General features: G+C 42.0%; 1 protein-coding gene and 1 long non-coding RNA gene across 2 annotated transcripts in view; one reads left to right on the forward strand and one right to left on the reverse strand.

Annotated features, from left to right (window-relative positions):
- Window positions 1-24,266, forward strand: part of sugct (succinyl-CoA:glutarate-CoA transferase) — a 481,778-nt gene that overhangs the window by 198,461 nt on the left and 259,051 nt on the right. The window contains exon 12 of the mRNA XM_078216553.1: window positions 5,974-6,076. Coding sequence (XP_078072679.1) covers window positions 5,974-6,076 — 103 coding nt within the window. The remainder of the gene's footprint in view (window positions 1-5,973; window positions 6,077-24,266) is intronic.
- Window positions 6,072-24,266, reverse strand: part of LOC144495874 (uncharacterized) — a 39,354-nt gene continuing 21,159 nt past the window's right edge. The window contains exons 2-3 of the long non-coding RNA XR_013498349.1: window positions 7,427-7,545; window positions 6,072-6,511 (exon numbers count right to left, since the gene is read on the reverse strand). This is a non-coding gene — a long non-coding RNA (uncharacterized LOC144495874). The remainder of the gene's footprint in view (window positions 6,512-7,426; window positions 7,546-24,266) is intronic.

A 24,266-nucleotide genomic window follows, 5' to 3' on the forward strand; every position in this document is an offset into this window, starting at 1 on the left:
TGATTTATAAAGGCCAATGTACCAAAGGCACTCTTTACGACCCTATCTACCTGTGACGCCACTTTTAGGGAATTATGTATCTGTATTCCCAGATCCCTCTATTCTACTGCACTCTTCAGAGCTACCATTTACCTTGTATGTTCTACCTTGGTTTGTCCTTCCAAAGTGCAATACCTCACACTTGTCTGCATTGAACTCCATCTGCCATTTTTCTAGCTGGTCCAAATCCCTCTGCAAGCTTTGAAAACCTTCCTCACTGTCCACTACACCTCCAATCTTTGTATCATCAGCAAATTTGCTGATCCAATTTACCACATTATCATCCAGATCATTGATATAGATGACAAACAACAATGGAGCCAGCACTGATCCCTGTAGCACACCACTAGTCACAGGCCTCCACTCAGAAGCAATCTTCCACTACCACTCTCTGGCTTCTTCCATTGAGCCAATGTCTAATCCAATTTACTACCTCTCCATGTATACCTAGCGACAGAACCCTCCTAACTAACCTCCCATGCGGGACCTTGTCAAAGGCCTTACTGAAGTCCATGTAGACAACATCCACTGCCTTCCCTTCATCCACTTTCCTGGTAACCTCCTCGAAAAACTCTAATAAATTGGTTAAACATGACCTACCACGCACAAAGCCATGTTGACTCTCCCTAATAAGTCCCTGTCTATCCAAATATTTGTAGATCCTATCTCTTAGTACTCCTTCCAATAATTTACCTACTACTGACGTCAAACTTACTGGCCTACAATTTCCCGCATTACTTTTTGAGCCTTTTTTAAACAACGGAACAACAATTGTAGCTACATTGTTTACATGGCTGGTGGAATTAAGTTTTTGACAAATGGTAACCTGCCCCCAAGGATGTTGATAGTGGGACAATTTAGAATAGTCGTGTCATTGAAAGTCAAGGGGAGATGGTTAAATTCACTCCTTGTTGAAGATGGTTCTCCCCTGACACTTGTGTAGTTGCGTGAATGTTACTTGCAACTTGTCAGTCCAAGTCTAAATGTTGCTGTATGGGACAGGGATTACTTCAGCATCTGAGGAGTTGTGAATGATATTGAATTATATTCAATCATCAGTGAACATTCCCACTTTTGATCTTGTGCTGGAGAAACATCCATTTCTGACTACCCTTGCTCTATTTTTGTCTTTCCCTCTCTTTTTCGTTCCCGCTTTTTCTTTCTCTTTTTTTTCTTTTACCTTTGACTTTTTCTCTAACTTATTTGTTTAATATTGTACCTTTTGTTTTGTTCAGATACTCTTTGTTCATTTCCTGCTGCTTCCCATTCTCTAACACTCTGTCTTCTGTTCTGTTTCCTTTTTCTTCAGTATTCTCTCCCAATGTTTCATTCTCTTTCAGTCCTTTTCCATTTTTTCGCAGATTTGTTCTCACTTGTCATTTCTCTCTATATATTTTTCTTCCATTTGTTCAGAATGGCACAATGAGTTTGTGCCCTGAGCTCTTTGTTTAATGTGACCCCTATTTCAGGGACTGATGTTCATGAACATCTTGTCTGGTGATAATAGCATGGCTCACCCTTTTAGTCAAGAAATCTATGGAGCTTTATTAAAAAATTACTTTGCACAGGGGCAAAAATAACTTTCTAACATTCATCTTTTTTCTGAAATATTTAACTAAGAGTTTCAGACAGATTTTTCTCAGCCCCAGTGCGGTGGCTTTGGTGATGGGGATGGGCTGGCCAGAAGAATTGCACTAAAACTGTAGGCTCCTGATGTGCTTCCGCCTTCTCGCAGTTTTCCTGAAGGCGGGAGCACAGCAGTGATGGCAACCTGTCTGGCAGCAGTAGAAGTGCAAACAAGCTAATTAAGAAGCCACAATAACTACTATTGCAGCAATTTTGGTAATGTCACATGGGCCACCAGCAGTATCAACATCACAGAAAGTAAGATGAGGTGGCTACACAGTGGAAGCTCAAGGATGTATTACAGCTGAAGGAGATGTAAATGTTTCCAGCAAAAAATGGCAAGGCTGTCTGTCTTCCCATGTAACAGCCTTGCTATTATGTATGCAGTCTCTGGAAACAGATGTCTCTCCGACTCCTCAGATACTGAAGCAGTCCATGCCCCCATGCAGCATTGTTCTCCCATGGGCAGTATTCAAGCTTGGGCTGATAATGGCAAGTAACATTTGTGTCCCACATGTATGAGGATATGGCCATCTCTAACAAGAGAAAATCTAACCATCTATCCTTGATATTCAATTGCATTACCATCGCTGCATCCCCCTTTGTCAAACTCCTGGAGGGGGGGGGGGGTTTCTAGCTGTCAGAAAATTAACTAGACCCCCCCGCCCCCCCCTTTTTGGCTAATTCCCTAATTTACATATCTTGGGACACTAAGTGACAATTTAGCATGGCCAATCCACCTAACCTGCACATTTTTGGAATGTGGGGGGAAACCAGAGCACCTGGAGGAAACCCACGCAGACACGGGGAGAACATCGAACTCCACACAGACAGTTACCCAAGGCCAGAATTGAACCCAGGTCCTTGGAGCTGTGAGGTAGCAGTGCTAACCACTGTGCCACTATGCTGCCCTGGGGTGTATGCCCCTTTAAGTGACTGGGTCAGGTGACCCAGGGCACAAGCTCCACCAAGGGTAAAGCTTGGGGGAGTAAGTCTTGGACTGACTGTGCTACTGTTAAGACACTCAATAAACTGTACCTTGTTTGAATTACACTGACCTATCTCGTGGGTTTTTTTAGACCATAATTAGACCCAAACATTATAACCTGCCGTGCTAATATTGTGGCTACAAAAGCAGGCTGGGAATTTTGTGACGAGTATTTTACCTCCTGACTCCCCAAAGCCTCACCGCCATCTAAAAGGCACAAGCCAAGAGTCTGATGGAATCCTCTCCATTTGCCTGGTTGAATGCGGATCCAACAATACTTGAGAAGTTTGACACCATCCAAAACAAAGCAGTTAATTCTTTCTACCACTGATGCACAGTGACTGCAATATATATCATATACAGGATGCATTGCGGCAACTTGCCAAGGCTACTTTGACAGCACCTTCCAAACCTGTGACCTCTAGTACCCAGAAGAACAAGAAAAACACACATGGGAACGCCATCGCTTGCAAGTTCCACTTGCAAGTTCCCCTCCTAAGTTCCATAACTTCCTGACTTGGAAATATTTTGCTGTTGCTGGGTCAAAATTCTGGAACTCCCTTCCTAACAACACTTTGGGTCAGCCTACATGATGTGGACTGCAGCAGTTCAAGAAGGCAACTCACCTTTTCGAGAGCAATTATGGATAGGCAATAAATAGCAGCGACGTTAATATCCCAAAAACAAATGAGAAAAATCAGCCTCCTTGCAGTGGGCTTCCACATGCAGAACCTGCTGGCTGGTCGAACACAGAGCTAGTTGATAATTGACCGAATCTTTTAAAACCCAGCTAGAACTTCGACCCGGAAATAACCTTGATGTCAGGTTCCCGACGCTTGAGACAAACTTCATCCCTTAATTTTTGTTGTGTGTTTGTTTTTGTATTTTCACTCCTTTGCTTATGGCAGGATGTCACAGAATGTCAGGAAATGTTTACATTATAAAGCAAATTAATATAAAGGACTATCCTGTAATAAATCAAGATTTTTGTCTGAAAGTTAGCTTGATATGAGCTCCTTTAATTCTATCATGGTGCGCAAGATGTTAAAATCCAGTTTGCAGAAAGAATTTTCCAGTACATATTTGAAATGCTTTTTCACGGTCTGTCATTGTCTTGCAGATATTTAGGGCAGAAACAAGCAATTCAGCTCATATATAAACATCTTGTTTAAATTTATTCAAATTGTTTTTTTATCACCAGCTTATTTTTTATTTTAAACAGTTGGGATTTAAATTTAATGGGTCATGGTGATTGTTTTTCTAAGTTGTAGCAACAAAATCCATGACAATAGTCAGGCTAGCGAGCTTCCATGTGTAGTGAGAGCAAGGAAATTACTACATAGGAAAGCTTTGTACTGTTGTTGTGGGCTATTTATTATTGTTCAACTATTCTACATCATTTAAGTACATCGAGCCCACAAAGCAAAAAAAGGCCATTCAGTCCAAAATGGTTAGTGTTCCACATCAGTCACCTCCCATCCCTCTTCATTTAACCTTATTGGCACACCCTTCTAACCTTTTTCCCTCATGTATGTCCCTAGCTGTCTCTTAAATGTATGCCATTTGCTTCAACTATCCCTTTGTAGCATATTCCACTTTCTTACAACTCTTTGGGTAATAATGTGCTTCCTGAGTGCTGTAGTGATTTATTGGTGACTTTTATTTTTAAGGCCTGTAGTTTTTGAACCCCCTACAATTAGAAACATCTTCTCAATGTCTATACTATTGAACCCTGCAACATTTTAAAGGTCCCTATCGTCATTTCTGAGCCTTTCTTTTTTGACCTCTCAATTACCACAGAACCATAGAATCCTTACAGTGTAGAAAGAGGCCATCGAGCCCATCAAATCTGTACCAACTCTCCGAAAGAGCCTCCCACCCAGGCCCTCCCCTCTGCCCTCTCCCCGTAACCCCCACACATTTACCATGGCCAATCCACCTAACCTGCACTTCTTTGGTATTATTCTTTGGAACAAACAAAGTTTAATAACTAATGTAAAATGATACATTGTGTTACTATTATTTACTTATTATGCTTTTGGTTATTATATTGCTTTGACTGTTAATAAACCCATGTCAAAGCTTATTATCAGGCTATTTTGCCACTTTCTGAAAATGAGGAAAATTATGTGAGCAGGTGATTAAGTGGGTAGCTGATATAAACTCGAAAGTCTTTTCTTTCCGTTCCCCGAAGGCTGTAATATCAGAGTTAAAAAAATAAAGAAACCCAAAAATGCAACACCTCTATTATCTGTAACAATTGAGCGGCTGCTTGGTAGAAGTGGAAATTGGCAACTAAATGAGCGCCTACAGGGTTTTATCTTCCATGAGCAATTGGCATGAAAATGAATGCAAAGAACAAAGATTGAATGTAGTCTTTTATGGGCTGTGAAGTTGAATTATGTCGCAGAGGTAGAGGTCAAGGCAGATGGCCTGTGCAATAAGATGGCATCTTATGCAAGGCTTTGTTCCACAAAAATTCTGTCAGATGATTGGATCGAGGATCACAGAAATGTACAGCACAGAAGGAGGCTTTTCAGCTCATTAGGCCTGTCCCAGGTCTTTGAAAGAGCTACTCAATTAGTTCCAGTCCCTTGCTTTTTTGCCATAGACTTTAAATGTTTTCCTTTTTGAGTGTATATCGAGTTTGCTATTTAAAATTACTATTGAATCTGATTCCATCCCTCTTTCATGCAGTGTGTTGCAGATTGTAACAACTCAGTATAAAAATATTACCCTTAATTCCTCCTTTTTTATCTCAAATCTGTGTCCTCCAGTTATCAACTCTCCTGTCAAGATAATGGATGTTCCACTGCACCACAAAATGCCTGTTTCCTATATTGCCCTGAGATTTATAACACTCCAACCCTCTTTTGGAAAGTATAATAATGTAATGTTCTTATCATTTACACAACCTCCAGCTACGAAGGCCTAAATACAGCTCCAGAATTTATCTTAAAGCTAATATGAATTTGAGTTTCTTCCCTGCAGCTTAGAAAATCTGTTGTGTTTCACTTCAAATGGGAATATTTATCTTTGGAATAGCAGTTTGAAGGATAAAATTAAGCAGCTTCATAAAAAAATTATGTTTCTGTGGACAATGTATTTTTGCTTGCAATGTAAAATTTTGGTTCCATTCAAATGAAGGAAACATCTGATCTGGAGAATATCATCTCTCACAGCCTCAGGGCAGAGCTTAGTTTTGCAAAGAAATGTGTATCTTTATTTTATTGCTGGCTACTGCAAATTAAGTGATATACTGCTGTTCAATTTCAAAATCAGTACATCATGTCTAAACCGCAGAATTCTTCTTTGCTTAGATTTCGAGACAAGACAACGCAAAACTGGTTGGAACTGTTTGAAGGTAGTGGTGTACCATATGGTCCAATAAACAGCATTCAACAAGCATTCTCTGAACCTCAGGTCAGTTCTTTGCTTTATCTTACATACAAACTAGAAAATGGAACTGGAAGGAACATCTGCTGGATGGAAAATCTCCTTACTTTGATGTGGGTTTCATTAGTTTACCAGCTTATTATTTAGAGAGAAACAAATAACAATGCCTAGCACACTTAATCTATATTAAAAAATTATCTCTTATATGGTAGATGCTGTTGACCAGGAATTGTGCAATCCTTGTTTGTTAATGGGTATATTGACCAAATAAGAAATGTCCACCAAAAGTTCTAAAACCAAAAGCAACTGTTTGCAAGCAAAATGCCACATGCTTAGCAGCAGGAAGATTTGGAAAGGTACAGTAAGCTATGCTGTGTCTGTAATAGCCAAATAAGCCTGTAAAATTGTTGATCTTGCAGATCTCAGCAAAACTCAAGTTTGTCGTGTTGAATTATGTTTCTCCTGGAGGGAAAAAAAATAAAGTCGACTTTACCTGAGGAAAATTGCCTCCGAGCAAAAAGTGGTTAAATATATAAGCAAAATACTGCAGATGCTGGAAATCCAAAATTAGAAACAGAAAATGCTCCAAATACTCAGCAGGTGAGGCAGCTGCAGTGGAGAGAAACAGAGTTAATGTTTCTGGTCACTGAAAGCTCATTAACCTGAAACGTTAACACTGTTTTCTTTTCCCACAGATGCTGCCTAACCCGCTGAGTATTTTCCAGTCTCAGTTTTTATTAAATTCAATAATGCGATGCACCCATTGCTGTCCCTGCTGTATTTACTACATTAACAACTAAGCTGATCTCCAGTCACATTGGTCACAGTAATCTGGGGTCCAGTTGTCATGTTTAGTGTGTTGCCATTCTGACTTTGGGATTGCAGCATTAAGTATCACAGAAGTTTTGTATGCTGATGAGGGAAGTATTAGGGACACTGTACAGTTCTTAAATTGTGGAAGCAGCTTCCGGGAAAGATCATTGAAGCTGACCTAGTTAATGGGGTGGGGTGATAATTGGATATATTGATGTACTGAATAGAGAAGGGATTGAGGGAAATAATAAGGTGAAAAGACGAGGTTGATCTGTGGAAAAAGGAACAGACTTGTTTCAATGGGCCTGAATTTAACTTTGTTTCAGTTAGTGGGTCTTGAGTGAGTTAATATTGGGCCCATTGTGTTTAAAAATGTTCTTCTTGTTCCAAAGGTTCTTATGTAGTTTATTGATGAGGCTCACCATCATTATTAAAAATCGGTATAAAATGTTGGGGACTAACATAAGCATCCATTTCTGCAGCTTGCTTCTACATATTTGAATATTTTCATTTATAAATGGCATTGAAAATTTCATTTTTGAAACATTATTAAGCCAACTGTACCAGGAAGTTGATTTTAAAATGAGTCAGTTGCCGATATCCGTGATCGTGACCCTAGTTAGTTCCTCTGTTGTACACAATCGACCGTTCTGATGTTGCTTTAGGCCAGAGTGAACAAAGATCTTGAACAAATATACAAACAGAAAAAATGAAAATATATTAAAATAAACCATCATTTGGTTTAAATGTTTTAAGTTTCAAAGGCAGCACTAAAAGAGATCTCCTTGTTAACACTCAACCCACTCAGTTTCCTTCTAGCTGTTCAGTGATAACGATCTATGAAGTTTATCTGTTTAATTTTGTCGTTCAAGCTTTTATTTGGCAGGCATATGGCATGACAGATGTTGTAGAGTTCAGAGTCTTACATCTTCCATACTCTGTTGAACCAGCACTCTTGTGGTTTTTGATTTAATCTGAATGCCTTGGTTCCATTTCAGCCTTATGAGCTCCTCCATACTACGCATTGTGCTAAAAATAGTCAGAAAGTTCACAATGGCTGTCGGCAGGGAACCCAATCCAATACTCTTAGTTTCAATTTAATTTTTCTTCAGTAAATGATTGCTTTCTCTAACTGCCTTCTGAATTATAATCATGGAAGTCTACACTGCAAAACACTGAATGCCTGACGTTGATTTGCAAGAACCTAACAAACTTTAGAAAATTATTGCTTGCGTTTTGAAATGTCGCTAATGTCTATTACATTCTAAAGGATGAAGCCATATAAAAATTAAATACTGTCTTCTCACCGAACAATTTACAAATCGTAGTTGATTGCTGCTGCAGAAAGAAACCATGTGATTGTAGTTCTCCTCCGGCTACCACATCTTCCTTCATGGGGCTGCTCATCCCATTCACAGGTCCACTTGCCCTCTCTGTGGGACCATATTCTTCTTTGTATTGCAACTCCCCTTCATATATTCAACACTTCTCACATTTATCTTTCTAGCTGGTCATTTTTTTCCGTGAAACTATCGCAGCCCTGCAAGATACAAACATAGACCAGAATATTTTGCCCCAGCAGAAGGCAAGGAAGGAGGTGACAGGTCTGAGAATCTGACAGATTGTCTTGGGACTGGTACCCTACTTTGCTGCCTCCACTGAAGTTCTGTTCCGGTAGGTCTATGGTCGATCTTCCCAACCCACCTCCAATTCAGGCTCCTTAGTGGCTAATTAACAACCACTTAAAGGCCTCCACTGCAATTTTCTCAGCTCCAGGTGGGCCAGTTGACATGTAGCCTGCATGACTGGTAAAACTGTGTGGGAACATGTAGCCTGCATGACTTGTAAAACTGCGTGGGGACATGTAACCTGCATGACTGGTAAAACTTCAGGGTAGATGTAGCCTACACAATTGGTAAAACTGTGGGCTGCATGCAAGTTGGAGACGGATTGGGGGGGCGGGGGGGTGTCCCCTTGAGTTGCATTAATGTGCATGATCAAGGGCAGGGACTCTGGCTGGCAGCTCTTGGCAAGCAGGGAGTTGTCTTATGGGTCCTCAGTCTGGAGGAAGGCCCACCATTGTCTACTTAACTGTCCAATGGGCAGAAGATACGGCGGGCCTCCCACCTCAGTGTCAGCGTGGGTGTCTCACCACTATTCAGGCAGTGAGCGCAACGCCCGCCGAGAATAGAAAATTCTGCCCATAATAGCTGATTACCTATAGCACATTTCCCATTTTTTAAAGTAATCTTTAAATGACACAGTCCTTTTTTGTAATAGTACAATGAACTCTTGTCTTGGTGATCTTTAGGGGCGTACAGGTCAGTCAGCCTGTGGGCAGAGATGCTGTACTAAAGAATCTGACCAGTTTTGTGGGCAAGTGAAACAATATGGCATCCCAGTGGGGAAAAGTGAAACTCAGAAGAGATTGATTCACCACTTTAATTTGAGGAAGGGAGGTTTCTGACCTATGCACATGAGGTTTATCCCACACCTGGCAAACGGTAATGAATGAAACTTTTCAAAGTATTAGTTGAAGTCCCGCAAAACAAACTAATAAACTCAGAACAGACGAGTGACAGATGGAATTTAATATCGATAACTCTGAAGTGATGCATTTTAGAACATAGAAAAAATACAGCACAAACAGGCCCTTCGGCCCACAAGTTGCGCCGGTCATGTCCCTACCTATCTAGGCTTATATATAGGCTTACCTATAACCCTCAATCCTATTAAGTCCCAAGTACTCATCCAGAAGTCTCTTAAAAGACCCTATCGAGTTTGCCTCCACCACCACAGACAGCAGCCGATTCCACTCACCCTCCACCCTCTGAGTGAAAAACTTACCCCTGACATCTCCTCTGTACCTACTCCCCAGCACCTTAAACCTGTGTCCTCTCGTAGCAGCCATTTCAGCCCTGGGAAAAAGCCTCTGAGAATCCACCCAATCTATACCTCTCAACATCTTGTATACCTCTATCAGGTCACCTCTCATCCTTCGTCTCTCCAAGGAGAAAAGACCGAGCTCTCTCAGCCTATCCTCATAAGGCATGCCAACCAATCCAGGCAACATTCTTGTAAATCTTCTCTGCACCCTTTCAATCATTTCCACATCCCTCCTGTAATAAAGCGACCAGAACTGAGCACAGTACTCCAAGTGGGGTCTGACAAGGGTCTTATAAAGCTGCATCATTATCTCCCGACTCCTAAACTCAATCCCTCGATTGATGAAGGCCAGCACACCATACGCCTTCTTAACCACCTCCTCTACCTGCGAGGCCGATTTAAGAGTCCTATGGACCATTTTGGAGCAAGTGAATGAATTTAGTGATGTGCGGGTGTGTGTCACCAGTAGAAACAAAAAACCTATATGTAACATCATATTTTTAATAAGTTATCATTGGTACAAAAGAAGAAGAAAGAATACCAACCATGGCTGTAGACACAGTAGCATGCTAGTCTACAAATTACCAGATTTAAATTCAATTCTAAACTTAGCATTATGGCATTTAGAACTTATGACCTCTAGGTTTTGCATTCAGCACCATAGCCATGGAACTACCATATTTGAGAGAGACATTTGTTAGTTTTTACTTGTAATTTCTATTTCAGTCATTGCTAGAAGAAAAATTGAATTAATAGTAATGGATCAAGACAAGAATCTTTGTTGAAATTGACACGATCAAAATAGAAAGAGCAAAGGCCTTGTGAATTCATAGAAAATGTGGAGAAGGCCATTTGAGGAAAATATTCCAGTCATTGCTTCACATCGATAAACATAATCAGGCAGAGGTAAAAGTGTATCTGAATTTGGAAAGAGATTGGAACTTGTGAACAGTAGGGTGAAGGTCAGAGGCACTGTCACTGTAAATTAAGTGAATAGTGTAGGAGGAAACTACAGCTAGGAACTGAGAAAGTGTTGTGGTGATGACAAGAATGGAATCCCAGGATGGGGAATAATTGTTGAGGTAGTTTTTGGGGAAGTAATTGCATTTATTCCACCTACATATTTTGTTAAGGTTAAAAATCTATGAATTGTGAAATAATAAACCAATTTACCATTTTTAAAGGAAACTATCTCTCGCAATGCAAGCAAAAGTGAATTGTGGAGTTCACATTTATCTTCTGCTCCCTGCGTCTTGGTGGTAGAGGTTTCAGGTTGACAGGATCCTTTGAGAGTTGTAGCAGTATCGTATAGTGCACACTGCAGGTGGTGAAGGGAGTGAATGTTTAAGCTGATGAATGGTGTACCAGTTAAACAGGCTGCTTTGTGTTGGATGGTGTTGAGCATCTTGAGTGTTGTGGGAGTTGCAGTCATCCAGGCAAGTAGTGAGTATGCCATTACACTCTTAATTTGTGCCTTGTAGATGGTGAACAGGCTGTGGGGAGTCAGGAGGTGAGTTACTTACCTCAGAATTCCTAGAATCTGACCTGCTCTTGTAGCCACTGTATTTATGTGGCGAGTCCAGTTCAATTTCTGGTTATTGGTAGAGCTCAGGGTGTTGTGGGGGATACAGCAATGGTAAAGCCATTAAATGTCATTGGTAGATAAAATTTTCACTTGTTGCCGATGTTTATTGCCTAACACTTGCCAGCCCAAGCCTGAATTTTGTCAAGGACTTGCTGCATACTGGCACAGACTGCTTCAGTAACTGAGGAATTGCAAATGACACTGAGCATTCTGCAGTCATCAGTGAATATCCCCACTTCTGACCTTATGATGAAAGGAAGGTCATTGATGAAGCAGCTGAAGGTGGTTGGGCCTAGGACACTACCCTAAGGGACTCCTGCAATGATGTCCTGGGACTGAGATGGTTGACCTCCAAGAACCACAATCATCTTCCTTTATGCTATGTACGATTCCAATTAACAATGTGTTTACCCCCTGATTCTTATTGACTTCAATTTTGCCAGGGCCCCTTGATGCCACACTCAGAAAAATTCCACCTTGGTGTCAAGGGCAGTCACTTTCAACTCCCTTTTTGAGTTCAGCTCTTTGTCTATGTTTGGACCAAAGTCAGGAACTGAGTGGCCCTGGCAGAACCCAAACTGAGCATCAGTGAGCAGGTCATTGCAGTACAAGTGCCACTTGATAGCAGTGTTGATGATACCTTCCATCAAACAAAGAACAATACAGCACAGGAACAGGCCCTTCGGCCCTCCAAGCCTGCGCCGCTCATGTGCCCAACTAGACCATTCGTTTGTATCCCTCTATTCCCAGTCTGTTCATGTGGCTATCTAGATAAGTCTTAAACGATCCCAGCATGTCCGCCTCAATCACCTTACTTGGCAGTGCGTTCCAGGCCCCCACCACCTTCTGTGTAAAATACGTCCCCCTGACATCTGTGTTGAACCTTGCCCCCCTCACCTTGAACCCGTGACCCCTTGTGTTCGTCACCTCCGACCTGGGAAAAAGCTTCCCACTGTTCACTCTATCTATGCCCTTCATAATTTTATACACCTCTATTAGGTCACCCCTCATCCTCCGTCTTTCCAGGGAGAACAACCCCAGTTTACCCAATCTCTCCTCATAGCTAAGACCCTCCATACCAGGCAACATCCTGGTAAACCTTTTCTGTACTCTCTCCAAAGCCTCCACGTCCTTCTGGTAGTGTGGCGACCAGAACTGGACGCAGTATTCCAAATGTGGCCTAACCAACGTTCTATACAGCTGCAACATCATATGCCAACTTTTATATTCTATGCCCCGTCCAATAAAGGCAAGCATGCCATATGCCTTCTTCACCACCCTCTCCACCTGTGCTTCCACCTTTAAGGATCTGTGGACTTGTACACCCAGGACCCTCTATGTGTCTATACTCCTGATGGTTCTGCCATTTATTGTATAGCTCCCCCTTACATTAGATCTACCGAAATGCATCACTTCGCATTTATCTGGATTAAATTCCATCTGCCACTTCTCCGCCCAATGTTCCAGCCTATCTATAGTCACTTTGCTATTGATCAAGAACAGACTAAAGGAATGGCTGTGTTGCATGTGTCCTGCTTTTTGTGGACAGGACATATCTGGGCAATTTTCCAGTTTTGTACTTGTACTGGAACAGCTTGACTTGTGTTGCGACTAGTTCTGGAGCACAAGTCTTCAGTACTATTGCTGGAATGTTAGCCTTTGCAGTATCCATTGTCTCAAAGTTTGTACGAAGGAAAACTGCAAATAATTAGGAAGACTAATTGAATGTTGGCCTTTATTGGAAGGTAGGGAAGTCTTGTTACAACTTTACAAGTTGTCAGTGTGACCAGACAGAGTACTACGTGCAGTTTGGCCTCTTATTAAGGAGGGGTATACTTGAATTGGAGGCAGTTCCGAGAAATTTTATAGGTTGATCCCTGGGATGAAAGGGTTGTGTGATGAGGAAAGGTTGAGCAAGTTGGGCCTAAACTCATTGGAGTTTAGAAGAATGAGAGGTGATCTTTTGGAAACATATGATATTCTGAGGATGCTTGAGAAGGTCAGTGCTGAGAGAATGTTTCCCCTTGCGGAGTAATCAACTTGGGGGAACTGTTTCAAAATCATGGATCTCTAATTTAAGACTGAGGGGAAGAGAAATTTCTTCTTTCAGAGAATAATTAATTTTTGCTGTTCTTTATCCTAGATAGCAGTGGAAGCAGGGTCGTTGAATATATTCAAGGCTACAATAGATAGATTTTTGATCCACAGTGGAGTCACTATTTATGGGGGGTGTGGGAGGGAAGGCAGGAAAGGAGTTGAGATCATGATCAGATCTGTCATGATCTTATTGAATTGCTTGAGAGGCCAAATGGCTCTTGTTCCTATTTCTTACGTTCTTGTGTTCTTATCTGTACACAGACTTTCTTTATACAAAGAATGTCGTTGAGGTCTAGCAAATTTGTTCCAGTTGTAGGAAGATTGAGGTGAATTTTATAGGGCACGGGCATATTGCTAGGCCTCCATATTGCACCACTCTCCCAGTAGAAAAGTCGATCGATGGCTCAGCAATGATAAAAAGGGCTGCGCTGTGGCGATAATACACAGGGGGCAACATTATTGAGCTGAGAGTGGGACTTCAGTTCCACAGGAACAAAATGTCCCACCTTCAAGAGTTCGTGGCCAAATGGTTGGCTGGCATCGGAGTAGTCCCAGAACATAGTGGCCTTTCTGGGACTGGAAAGGAGTCAGACAAGAAGATAACATGAGTACCAACTTAGGTAAGTCTGGAGGTTTTGTTGGGGAGTGAGAGAGGAGAAGGGAGTTGGAAGGTAGGGAGAGAGAAGGGAGTTGGGTTCAAGAGACTAGTGGGGGGGAGGGAAGACACAAAGCAGCAGTAACATCTTTGAGGGGGTGTACCAGTGGGCATTGGGGACACCTCAAAGGATGTACCTCCCCTCCCCCTCCTCATTCCTGCCTTTTGTTCCAATTGGGAAGGCAGTGTGCTGGCCACTTTCTTTCTGCCTTCCTCTATCCACAGTATTATGGCAGTGGAGTTAGAAAGAATTCCCTAAGTAGTCTTTGATTGGCAACTTAACGGCTTCAATATGGGGTTCAGGTCGGTGCTGCAGAGAAGCCAGTGGGCTGGCCACCTGTTTCGGTCATACGATCAAAAACTTGGTCAAAGAGGTAAGGTTTAAGGGGTTATTGTTGTCCTGGGTTCACTCCCATTCTTCATCTTATATCATTTAACTTTCTTATGCTTCAGCTTTGTGCACCAATGGCTGTTTTTATCCTTTACTAATATTTCTGCTGAGGTTGTCAACAGTGAAGGGATTTGGGGCTATTTTATTTAAAATAGTGCAAGGGGGAAATTTTACAGGAAGAGTGGGCACCCTTGATGTTTTTTACTGGTCTTGAAGTGAAGTCTCACTCTCTCCACACTGTTTTAAGCCCTGCTCCACTCTCGGTATTTCTTGCTGTTCACCAAGCCTAACTTTGGAGAAAGGAAAAGCAACAGCAATATTGACCAATCTTTCACTTTCCCATCTTGTTACAATTTTTTATTTTTTCTCTCACTTCAATGATATTAACCTTTTCACTCTTCTCCCAGTCTCTTCACAGTGAGATTAACCTCCTTCACACTCCATTTGGTCACTTCACAATGATCCCAACCTGCATCACATCCTTCCGGTTTGCTTCACAGTGATGCTGATCTGCTTCACACACTTCCACCTGTTCCAAGACCCTTTCACAATTGAAATCCAGAGCCTATGAGGTATATAGGACACGGTTTGCCATTTTCAGTAGAAGCTGGATGGAATCTGCATATTCTAGGCTCTGATTAGTTCCATGAGTGATAGAAAAGATTGAACCCCCTTAAGGTAAGCCTTGAATTATCGTTTTGACCTCAGCGGGACAATAGTGCATCTTAGTGCCCTTCAAAATTTCTGCTGCCTCTCCGCTCTGTCTAGTTGCAGCAACTGTGGCCTGAATTCCAGTCTTCAATTTGGGAAGCTGCATTGGGAAACCTATTTGGAACCCTGCAGCTTGTCTGGTGAGTTGAAATGAGAGACATGCTTAAACATCTTTTTTACAGCAGTAGTAGCTAACTATCAGTTAAAATCTACCCCAAATTTAATAAAATGGGTTATAAAAATAGAAAATGTTGCTAAATTCTAGAAAAAAAGATGCACCAATAAACTAAAATTTGATCAAAAGCTTGAATAAATTAGCAACTGACTATATGGTCCAGATGTTCCCAAAATGGCAATTATCGTTATCTCTGCCTGAACTTCTCATTGTCCCAACGGCGCTTCGCAATTTTGGCTGGGTCTTCCAAGTGCGTCTTCAGAAATGTGGAGTGTTTGTCCCATGAAGAACTCCATCGCAGTGCAGGGGGAAGACCAGCTGTGCCTCTTTTTTACAGCACTAGCTGTCCTAAGGTAAGTTTAAATGTCCAGTGTGAATGTTAGTGAATGGGTGAGTGGATGAACAAATGAATGGCAGGATGGTAGGCGGGTGGGTGGATTATAGGTGGGTGAGGTAAGTGTGTAGGGTGGCAGGAAGATTGGGTGACAGGTCAGAGAGGTGATGTAGTAGGTGAGTCAGGGGGTAGTCAGGAAAGAATGGGGGAGTCAAGTCAGATCAGGGGTATAGTCAGGCGATGAGAGGGGACTCGGAGTTGGCCGGATGGTAAGGGATAGGTAGCTGGGTGGAGTCAGGGGTAATCAGGTGGTCAGAAGATATAATTGGGGTGTTGGATGGTCATTGTGAGTGATTCGGGGGTCATTTTTGTCATCATTCGAGAATTACATCAGGATTTTTCTGTCTAATATTTCCTGGGTAACTAGTCAGGGAAGTACTGTGGGATCGTTCAAAGTCTCTGACTTTCAGATCCAGAGATATCTGGAGCGGGTCCCGGGGAGCAGGGAGTTGCTTGTTGGACGTTCAAGCTGCACAGGGTCCTGATGCACATCTTGGGTTGTATGTCCGGTCTCCAACAATCTGGAGACCAGAAGATCTGGGTCAATGATATAAAAGCTTAAATTTGAAGAAAAGTGTTTTTTGAGAAGCAGAAAAACTCTTTATATGACATTCATGCTGAGTAGGCAAGAGATGGAGAGGTGAAAAGTGAGTCACTTAAGGATCACATTTTCCCCATTAACCCATCCTGAAACATCTTTTACTTGTTAGTGACTCCTTTATTTGTCCCACACACCACCATACCCACCATCCCAAAAGGAAAGTAGAATTAATGAAAGCAAGAAACATAAGTGGACATAGGCAAAAGAAAAAAGGAGAGTTATGCAGAATATAAGGTAGAGGGTGGGATTTTCGCCACTTGTCCTTGGCAGGTGGGTATGGCGGAGGGGCTGTAGAAACGTGCGGTGTCCCACAATGGCCTTTATGCTGGTGGGATCTTCTCCCTCAATTGTTCCTGCCCCTTGCCAGTGATGTAACAAGGTTTCCATGCAATGACAGGAAGGCCATTTGGGTACATTTTAGCAGGTCATTCCACAGTAATACCCCCAGACAGGAAAGTCCAACAACCCCCGGTAACGTGACTTGATTTTCTTTGACTATGTTTCAAAATATATGGTGGGACAAGCCAGCAATATAGCTGACGAGCTACTGGTGGTACCAGCTACCCTGCTGGTCCCACCTGATTTGACAGACAGTCAAAAAAATGAGAACATTTCACCCTGAAAGTCAGAGTAGAAAATACCTGTGGGGAAACAGCAGAGTGAGAAAGTGACCATGTTCTCTGGCTGACAGATCGATTAGTCATTTAAAAAGTTTCCTAACTTGGATTATGCATCTACTGTGCATGTGTAAACATATTGAAAACATCTACAAGTACGAGAAAAGTGCAATGCCTTTTAACTAAAAGGACATATTAGATTATTGTGCTTAACATTAAGCTGACTTAAACTGACATTTTGATAATTTCAAGCCAGAAGAAATACCATTGTTCTCCATGTATTGGATGTTTGACTTGTATCATCTGATTTGTTTGGCCACTTTTGGAAATTTGGCAACATAATGGACAATTTAGCATCACTCCTAAACAAGTTTGGGATGTACGCAGTGCAATGTCCAGGTCAGTTGGAAAGAAATTGTTCGCAAATTAAATTCTAAATACTGTTGGAAAACACTAGTGGCAATATAATAGTTCGGCAGCAATATTTAAAAAAAAATGGAGAAGTAAAATCTCGGCACAATAATGTATGTTTTTGGAGAATATAATAATCAGCATCTTGAATTTGCAAAGTTTCATGGCTGTACACCAGGATTAGCAACCTCAGATTGAGTGATGATCCCTTGTTTACACTGAGAGCTTTCAGTCGCAGCTGAAATGTATTTTATTATGCACATGTTCACCTTGGAAGACTTTGTATAAGCTTATGCCAGGTGTTACTTATGCTGCATTTACTAATGACATTTCCACATTAAATGAAAGCTGGGATCTTTACCTCAAATTATAAGTTCTGATCACTGACACCTCTGTGAGGTGAGAGGTCTGACAAAACGGTTTTATGTAGCACACACTCCCTTCCTTTGCTCTGAAATGGCACAGGTGTGAAAACTGCCTCTCAGTGTTTCTTTAAATTGGTAACACAGGATGTTCTGAAGGGATGTCTAGTGGATGAACAAAAGATGGACATTGATGGACTGGTACCACATTGTTGGACTAGCTCAATTACTTGATGAAGATCCCTTCACAGAAGATTGAAAGTTAAGCAAAAACAGATTTTGGAAACAAGTTAGAAACAATGGATGGGATTCTCCCAAAAAAAATCCAAGTGTCGAATTCGTGTAAAAACTGGAGTAAATCCTGTTGGTTTTTCTTCAGCAGGACTTTCAAAATGAATCTCCCAGACTCTATGCACTGCAGAGTGCACGAGTGTGAAGCACAATGAAAATCAATAGGTGGGGCCTTTTCCGGTTGGAGAGGCCAGCAACATAGCACTGAGCGGGCCACTGCTCATGTACCGAGATCGGCGCATGCGCGGTAACCCCACACTGCCAGCCACCCAACCACTGCCAGCCCTGCAACCCACCCCACACCCTGTTCGCTGGCCCCCCAGAAGTATCCGGGCCAAACCCGACCCATCCCCTCGGCAGTCCGATCTCCTCCAGACCCAAATGCCAGTCCCGATCACTGACCTCCCTCCCTCTGTCACCCCCCCCTCCCCCCACCCAGGCTCTGGCCCCATCCCCTTGGGCAGTGTTCAGGGGTCACCCCCACCTTCCCCTGACCTTCTGGGGGCCTCCATGGCCCCCATTCACTCCAGCGGGGTCAGGCTGCCAGCTCCTCACAAGTGGGGAGCTATTGTAACCCCCACTGGAGTGAAACACCCTTGGCATAGGGGGAGACTCCAGCGGACCCAGAGACTTCAGTCCGGGCCCGCGAATGAAATGTGAATTATAATTTGAATAATTTATACAGCAGAGCTGACAGCACCGGAAATCCGGCAGTCGGAGACTTGCGGAGGCCGTGGTGCCCAATGGGGAGCCCGTGAAACAGCCTCTGCTTGAGTCTCCCAGATAGCTGCACTGCTAAAGTAGCGCAGCGGGGTGGGAGAATCGCCCCCAACAACATTTAAAGCTTAATGTATTTCTACATCATCACATATTAAGTTCTTTGTCTCTTAATGTTGCTTTTTTCAGTTATTATTCTGTATACCTATGAATGTTTTCTGGCAAAGGTTTACCTTAATTATTCCTAGCTTAGTGCGGTTTGACCAAATAATATATTGTTTTTCCCTTTACATTTTTCCCTTTTTGCAGCTGTCATCTGTCTACATCTAAATATTTGTTGCAGCAATTGGTCCCAATATGTTGACGCAATCTGAAATCTGGGTTTAACCCAATCCAGGCAGCTTGAATGAAAATGTTTCTTTTGAATGCCTTTTAACGATCCTTAGTGAAGTATGTGAGTTGCCTTCATTCAGTGTGTAGAAAAGGCAAAATGTAATTGGTCTCAGGGAAAGTGCAGAAAGAGCAGCAGCAAATTTGCCACCCAATTGCACCTAGTTTTCGGAACAGAATTAATAATCACTTGGGAAAACCAAGCAAATTAATTATGGAGAGGCTACTCAGATTTGCTAAGGGCAAATAGTGTTTAGCTAACTTACTTGGATTTTTTGATGAGCTAACAGAGGTTGATGTGGGCAATGTGGTTGATCTGATGCATGTGAATTTCCAGAAGATGTTTATAGTTTATTTATTAGTGTCACAAGTAGGCTTACATTAACACTGCAATGAAGTTACTGTGAAAATCCCCTAGTCGCCACACTCCGGCGCCTGTTCTGGTATACTGAGAGAGAATTTAGCCTGGCTACGCACGTAGCCAGCATGTCTTTTGGACTGTGGGAGGAAACTGGAGTACCCGGAGGAAACCCATGCAGACACGGGGAGAATGTGCAAACTCTGAACAGGCAGTAAAAACACAAGCTGGGATTCGAACCCGAGTCCCTGGCACTGTGAGGCAACAATGCTAACCACTGTGCTACCCAATTAGCTAAGTGACAAGAGACGAAAGAATAGTGGTGAATGTTTTTTCTCAAATGGGAAAGGTATAAAGTGGGTTCCACAGTGCTAGTTGCCCTGCTCTTTTTAATGACCTAGACTTTGGTGTGCCAGGCACAATCTCAAGATTTGCGAATGACCCAAAACTTGAAAGTATTGTGAACTGTGAGGAGAATAGTACTAAACTTCCAAAGGATGTAATGGTGGAATAGGCAGACAAATGACAGCTGGAATCTAACGTGGAGAAGGATGAAGTGATGCATTTTTTTTACTACGGCGAGGTAATATGAAATCACAGGTACAGTTTTAAAGTTGGCAGAGGGGCGTATGTGCACAAATCATTGAAGGTAGCAGAGCAGGTTGAGAAAGTGGTTCATAAAACATATGGGATCCTGGGCTTTATAAGCAGGGGTATTGAGTACAAAAAACAAGGAAGTTATACATCTGTATAAAACACTGCTTTGGCCTCAACTGGAGTATTTGTCGAGTTCTGAACTGATGTGAAGGCATTAAAGAAAGTACAGAAAAGATTAATGAGAATGATTCCAGGGATAAGGAACCTGAATTACATGGATAGGTTTGAGAAGCTGGAACTGCTTTCCTTGGAGAAGAAAAGATTTGATAAAGGTGTTCAAAATCATGTGGGGTCTGGACAGAGTAGATGGGGAGAAACTATTCCCTTTGGTGGTATGATCTAGAACCATAGAACGCAGATTTAAGGTAATTGGCAAAAGAAACAATGGCAACATGAATCCTTTTTACATAGCAAATGGTTAGGATCTGGATTGTGCTGCCTGAGAGTGTGGTGGAAGCAGACTCAATCATGATCTTCAAAAAGGAATTAAATAATGTTTGAAGAGAAAATACTTACAGGGCTACATGGAAATGCTGGGGAGTTGTACTAGGTGAGATGCACTTGCAGAAAACTGGCGTGGAAACAATGGGCTGAATGGCTATTCATTTCCATTAAAATCACTTGGAAGATGTGAAAAATGAATGGCAGTTTGATATTTTCCATTTATGTCGTCGTGGAAGACTCCTCCACCCACCAAACAAAGCTCAAGTCAAAGGAATGAACATTGGAAGAAATCTTACTCTTTTTCTTGCAATGCTTTCTCAACCTTTGTTTATTAAATTGTGGTTGATTTGACAACTTGTGAAACACCCAGCTTACAAGATAAAATTTTTATGTTTTGCTCAAGTTCTGACAAGAAATATCAACTTGCCCACTAAGTAGTGATAGTCAAAGCCATTCATCAGCCTCTGAAATAAGCCCTGAAACAACAATACTGAAGGAGCAGCTACAATTCATTCCAGCAGGGTTTCTGCGATGATAAAAATGTTGGGTATCAAATCCAAGATATTAAAACCTCTGCTGCAGATACACAAACCAAGAAAAGGGACAGCATTTTATTAGAAGGAGCACACAAGCACTTCCTTCAGCTCTGGGCATTAGATTATGTTCACACAACAAATATAGTATTGGTGAGAAATAATTTACAGTGCAAATGCAGCCTGAGTTTAAAATCAGACCTGAAAGTACATATTGGGTAGCACAGTGAAAGAACCTGAAAGTTCTGGTCACCTCATTACAGGAAAGATGTTGAAGCCATTGAAAGGGTGCAGAGGAGATTTACAAGGATGTTGCCTGGATTGGGGGGCATGCCTTATGAGGATAGGTTGAGGGAGCTTGGTCTCTTCTCCCTGGAGAGACGAAGGATGAGAGGTGACCTGATAGAGGTTTACAAGATGTTGAGAGGTCTGGATAGGGTAGACTCTCAGAGGCTATTTCCAAGGGCTGAAATGGTTGCTACGAGAGGACACAGGTTTAAGGTGCTGGGGGGTAGGTACAGAGGAGATGTCAGGGGTAAGTTTTTCACTCAGAGGGTGGTGGGTGAGTGGAATCGGCTGACGTCGGTGGTGGTGGAGGCAAACTCGTTGGGGTCTTTTAAGAGACTTCTGGATGAGTACATGGGATTTAATGGGATTGAGGGCTATAGATAGGCCTAGAGGTGGGGATGTGATCGGCGCAACTTGTGGGCCGAAGGGCCTGTTTGTGCTGTGGCTTTCTATGTTCTATGTTCTATGTTCTATATTCATACACTACTTCACCTTGGAGTCAGCTCAAATAGTTAACACCCAAGCTTTAGAATCTTACTTCAGAAAGACGCTGGGCAGGATCCCCCTCCCGCGACGTGTTTTCTAGTGGTGGAGGTGGCTCGCCATTGGCCACTGGCAGGATCTTCCAGTCCCGCCAATGTCTATGGCGTTTTTACATGGCTCACACCCTCCACCGTTGGGGAGCTGCTATTGCCATCGGCGTGACTGCAAGATCCTGCCGGTGGGAAGGACTGGAAAATCCCACCCATTGGCAGAGGCCTCATTGAAAGGAAAGAAGTCCTGGTTGTGTTGGATGCCTGCTTTTGCTGCCAGTTTTCACTTTGCTTTGGAAGTGATGGAACTTCTGTCTCTTCCCCCTTTGCAAAAATGAATAATAAACAGAGACCCCTAAACTGTAGTTTCCCATTATTAAGTCTCAGTCAGGAATCGGCAGCTGCTACACTGTGATGAGGCAGCCTCCATCAGACCATGTGTAGATCCAAACCTGATGATGATGGAGAAATTGAAGGAGAGTTCAAGGTGGGGTGACTAAGAAGCACAGTTCACGGGAACAAACAAGCTTTCAAGATGTGTTCCGACCACTCCAATAAAATCCTTGAAATTCAATGTAATAAATGGAATTTGAATTTATTTAGTTGCCTGATCTTTATACAAGATTGCTTTTTTAGTTTTGTTGTTGATTTTGAGTTGAGACCATTTTTGTGGGATTTTTTGAAAGAAGTTGGCCAACTTTGTTGTCTTTTGAAGATTGCCTAAAGTTTCAGTCCTGAAACTACACTAATCATTGGTCCATCAAGACTGTTGCTTATTTCTCTTCACGATCCATCCAGGTGAAGTTCACACTCCTGCTCATGTCGATAACCTATAATATTACTCCTTTCCAATCAACTATCTAATTCTCTCTAAAAATAAGTTAAGAATTCTCCTTCAGTAAATGAGAGAGTGCATCTTTTGCAACAAATCTGCTACTTTATCCTCTACAACTACAATGGCACCACTTGGGTCATAAGTCAAGCAGGAAATTTGCTGATCAGAAGACCCTGGATAACAGCAATAACCAGCCATCTGTTGTAACAGTGCCCACCTTTCTCATCCAGAGTATTGCCTCACTTTAGGCAGCTAAGTAAAGTATATTTTGCAAGTAGATGTTCTTCTCTGGCCTGTTGTCTTTTCCCCTCATTACATTTGTGCAATCTTAATGAATAACAGAGGCAGGAAATCAATCTGGTGAATTAATGGAATTTTTCAATTGTTTAAAAAGTGGATCTCAAACATTTTCATAAATGTAGGCTTGAGGTGGGATGGCACAGTGAGTTTGATTGCTGTTCGATTCCCAGTTTCAGCCATACCACTCCAAAGGGTACTCAGTACACTCCTAAAAGTAGGGGAAATCAGAGGTGGATACATTTCCAGGTCTTCTGGGTATCTCAAAGCACCATTCAAAGAGTTTGGAAAAGGGTCAGCTGTCGTTAGTATGTGGTTTAGGAAAACTAGACAGGCAGACTCATCTGTTCAATAAAAGCAAATTGCTGCAGATGTTCGAAACTTGGTTACTAATTCTAAATCAGTTTTTAGCTTGCTTGATTGCCATTAACTTCTTGTGCCTTAGGAATGGCTGTCAGACTCATTACAGATGGGATCCTGCCCGACTAAAGGAGATCCTTTGATTGACACATCTTGTGGAGCACAAGCAATGTTACGCCCAGAAAGGGAATAATTTTGTGTTTGGTCGAAGGGAATTTCAAAGTGCGTTGAAAAACAAGCTTTTAGTTGTTAGCGATTGCCATCTTTGCAGGGTGCAGGTGTTTATTTAACAACTGTTGGGGAAGGGGAGAGGAACATTCTTTGGAAAAAATGTCATCAATGAGGGTAGCAGAAGGAATATTGCGTTCCCAATTAAAGAATGAAAAACAGCTGCCCCCAATTTTTGGGGTTTTGTCTTCCAGATGTAAAAAAAAACAATTTGAGAGTGTAATAATAATGTCTCGTTGATGGCAAGAATTGACTCAGATACGCAGGTGGGCATTTCAGTAAAGGTCTGCCAAAGTAAATAGCGAGACACCATGCAGACAAAGCCCAGGGTTCATATTTCCTCATTTGTACAGGAAATGAAAATAAAAGAAAGAGATATAACAGTAAAATTACATTTCATAATTCACCTTAAATACAAGATGATGAAAGCCTGTTGCTTACAATGAAGGGAGCTCCATATGCGAATGCTCTCAGTCTCCAAAACTCTGGCAGGTCTATTCTTTCCTCACTATGATTAACTATTCATCAACTATTTTCACATGATTAAAAGCAGTATTATTCTTTGCTGACTTAAAAAATTCAGTCAAC

Source organism: Mustelus asterias, chromosome 7 (genome assembly GCF_964213995.1).
Source record: "Mustelus asterias chromosome 7, sMusAst1.hap1.1, whole genome shotgun sequence".
Taxonomy (NCBI): domain Eukaryota; kingdom Metazoa; phylum Chordata; class Chondrichthyes; order Carcharhiniformes; family Triakidae; genus Mustelus; species Mustelus asterias.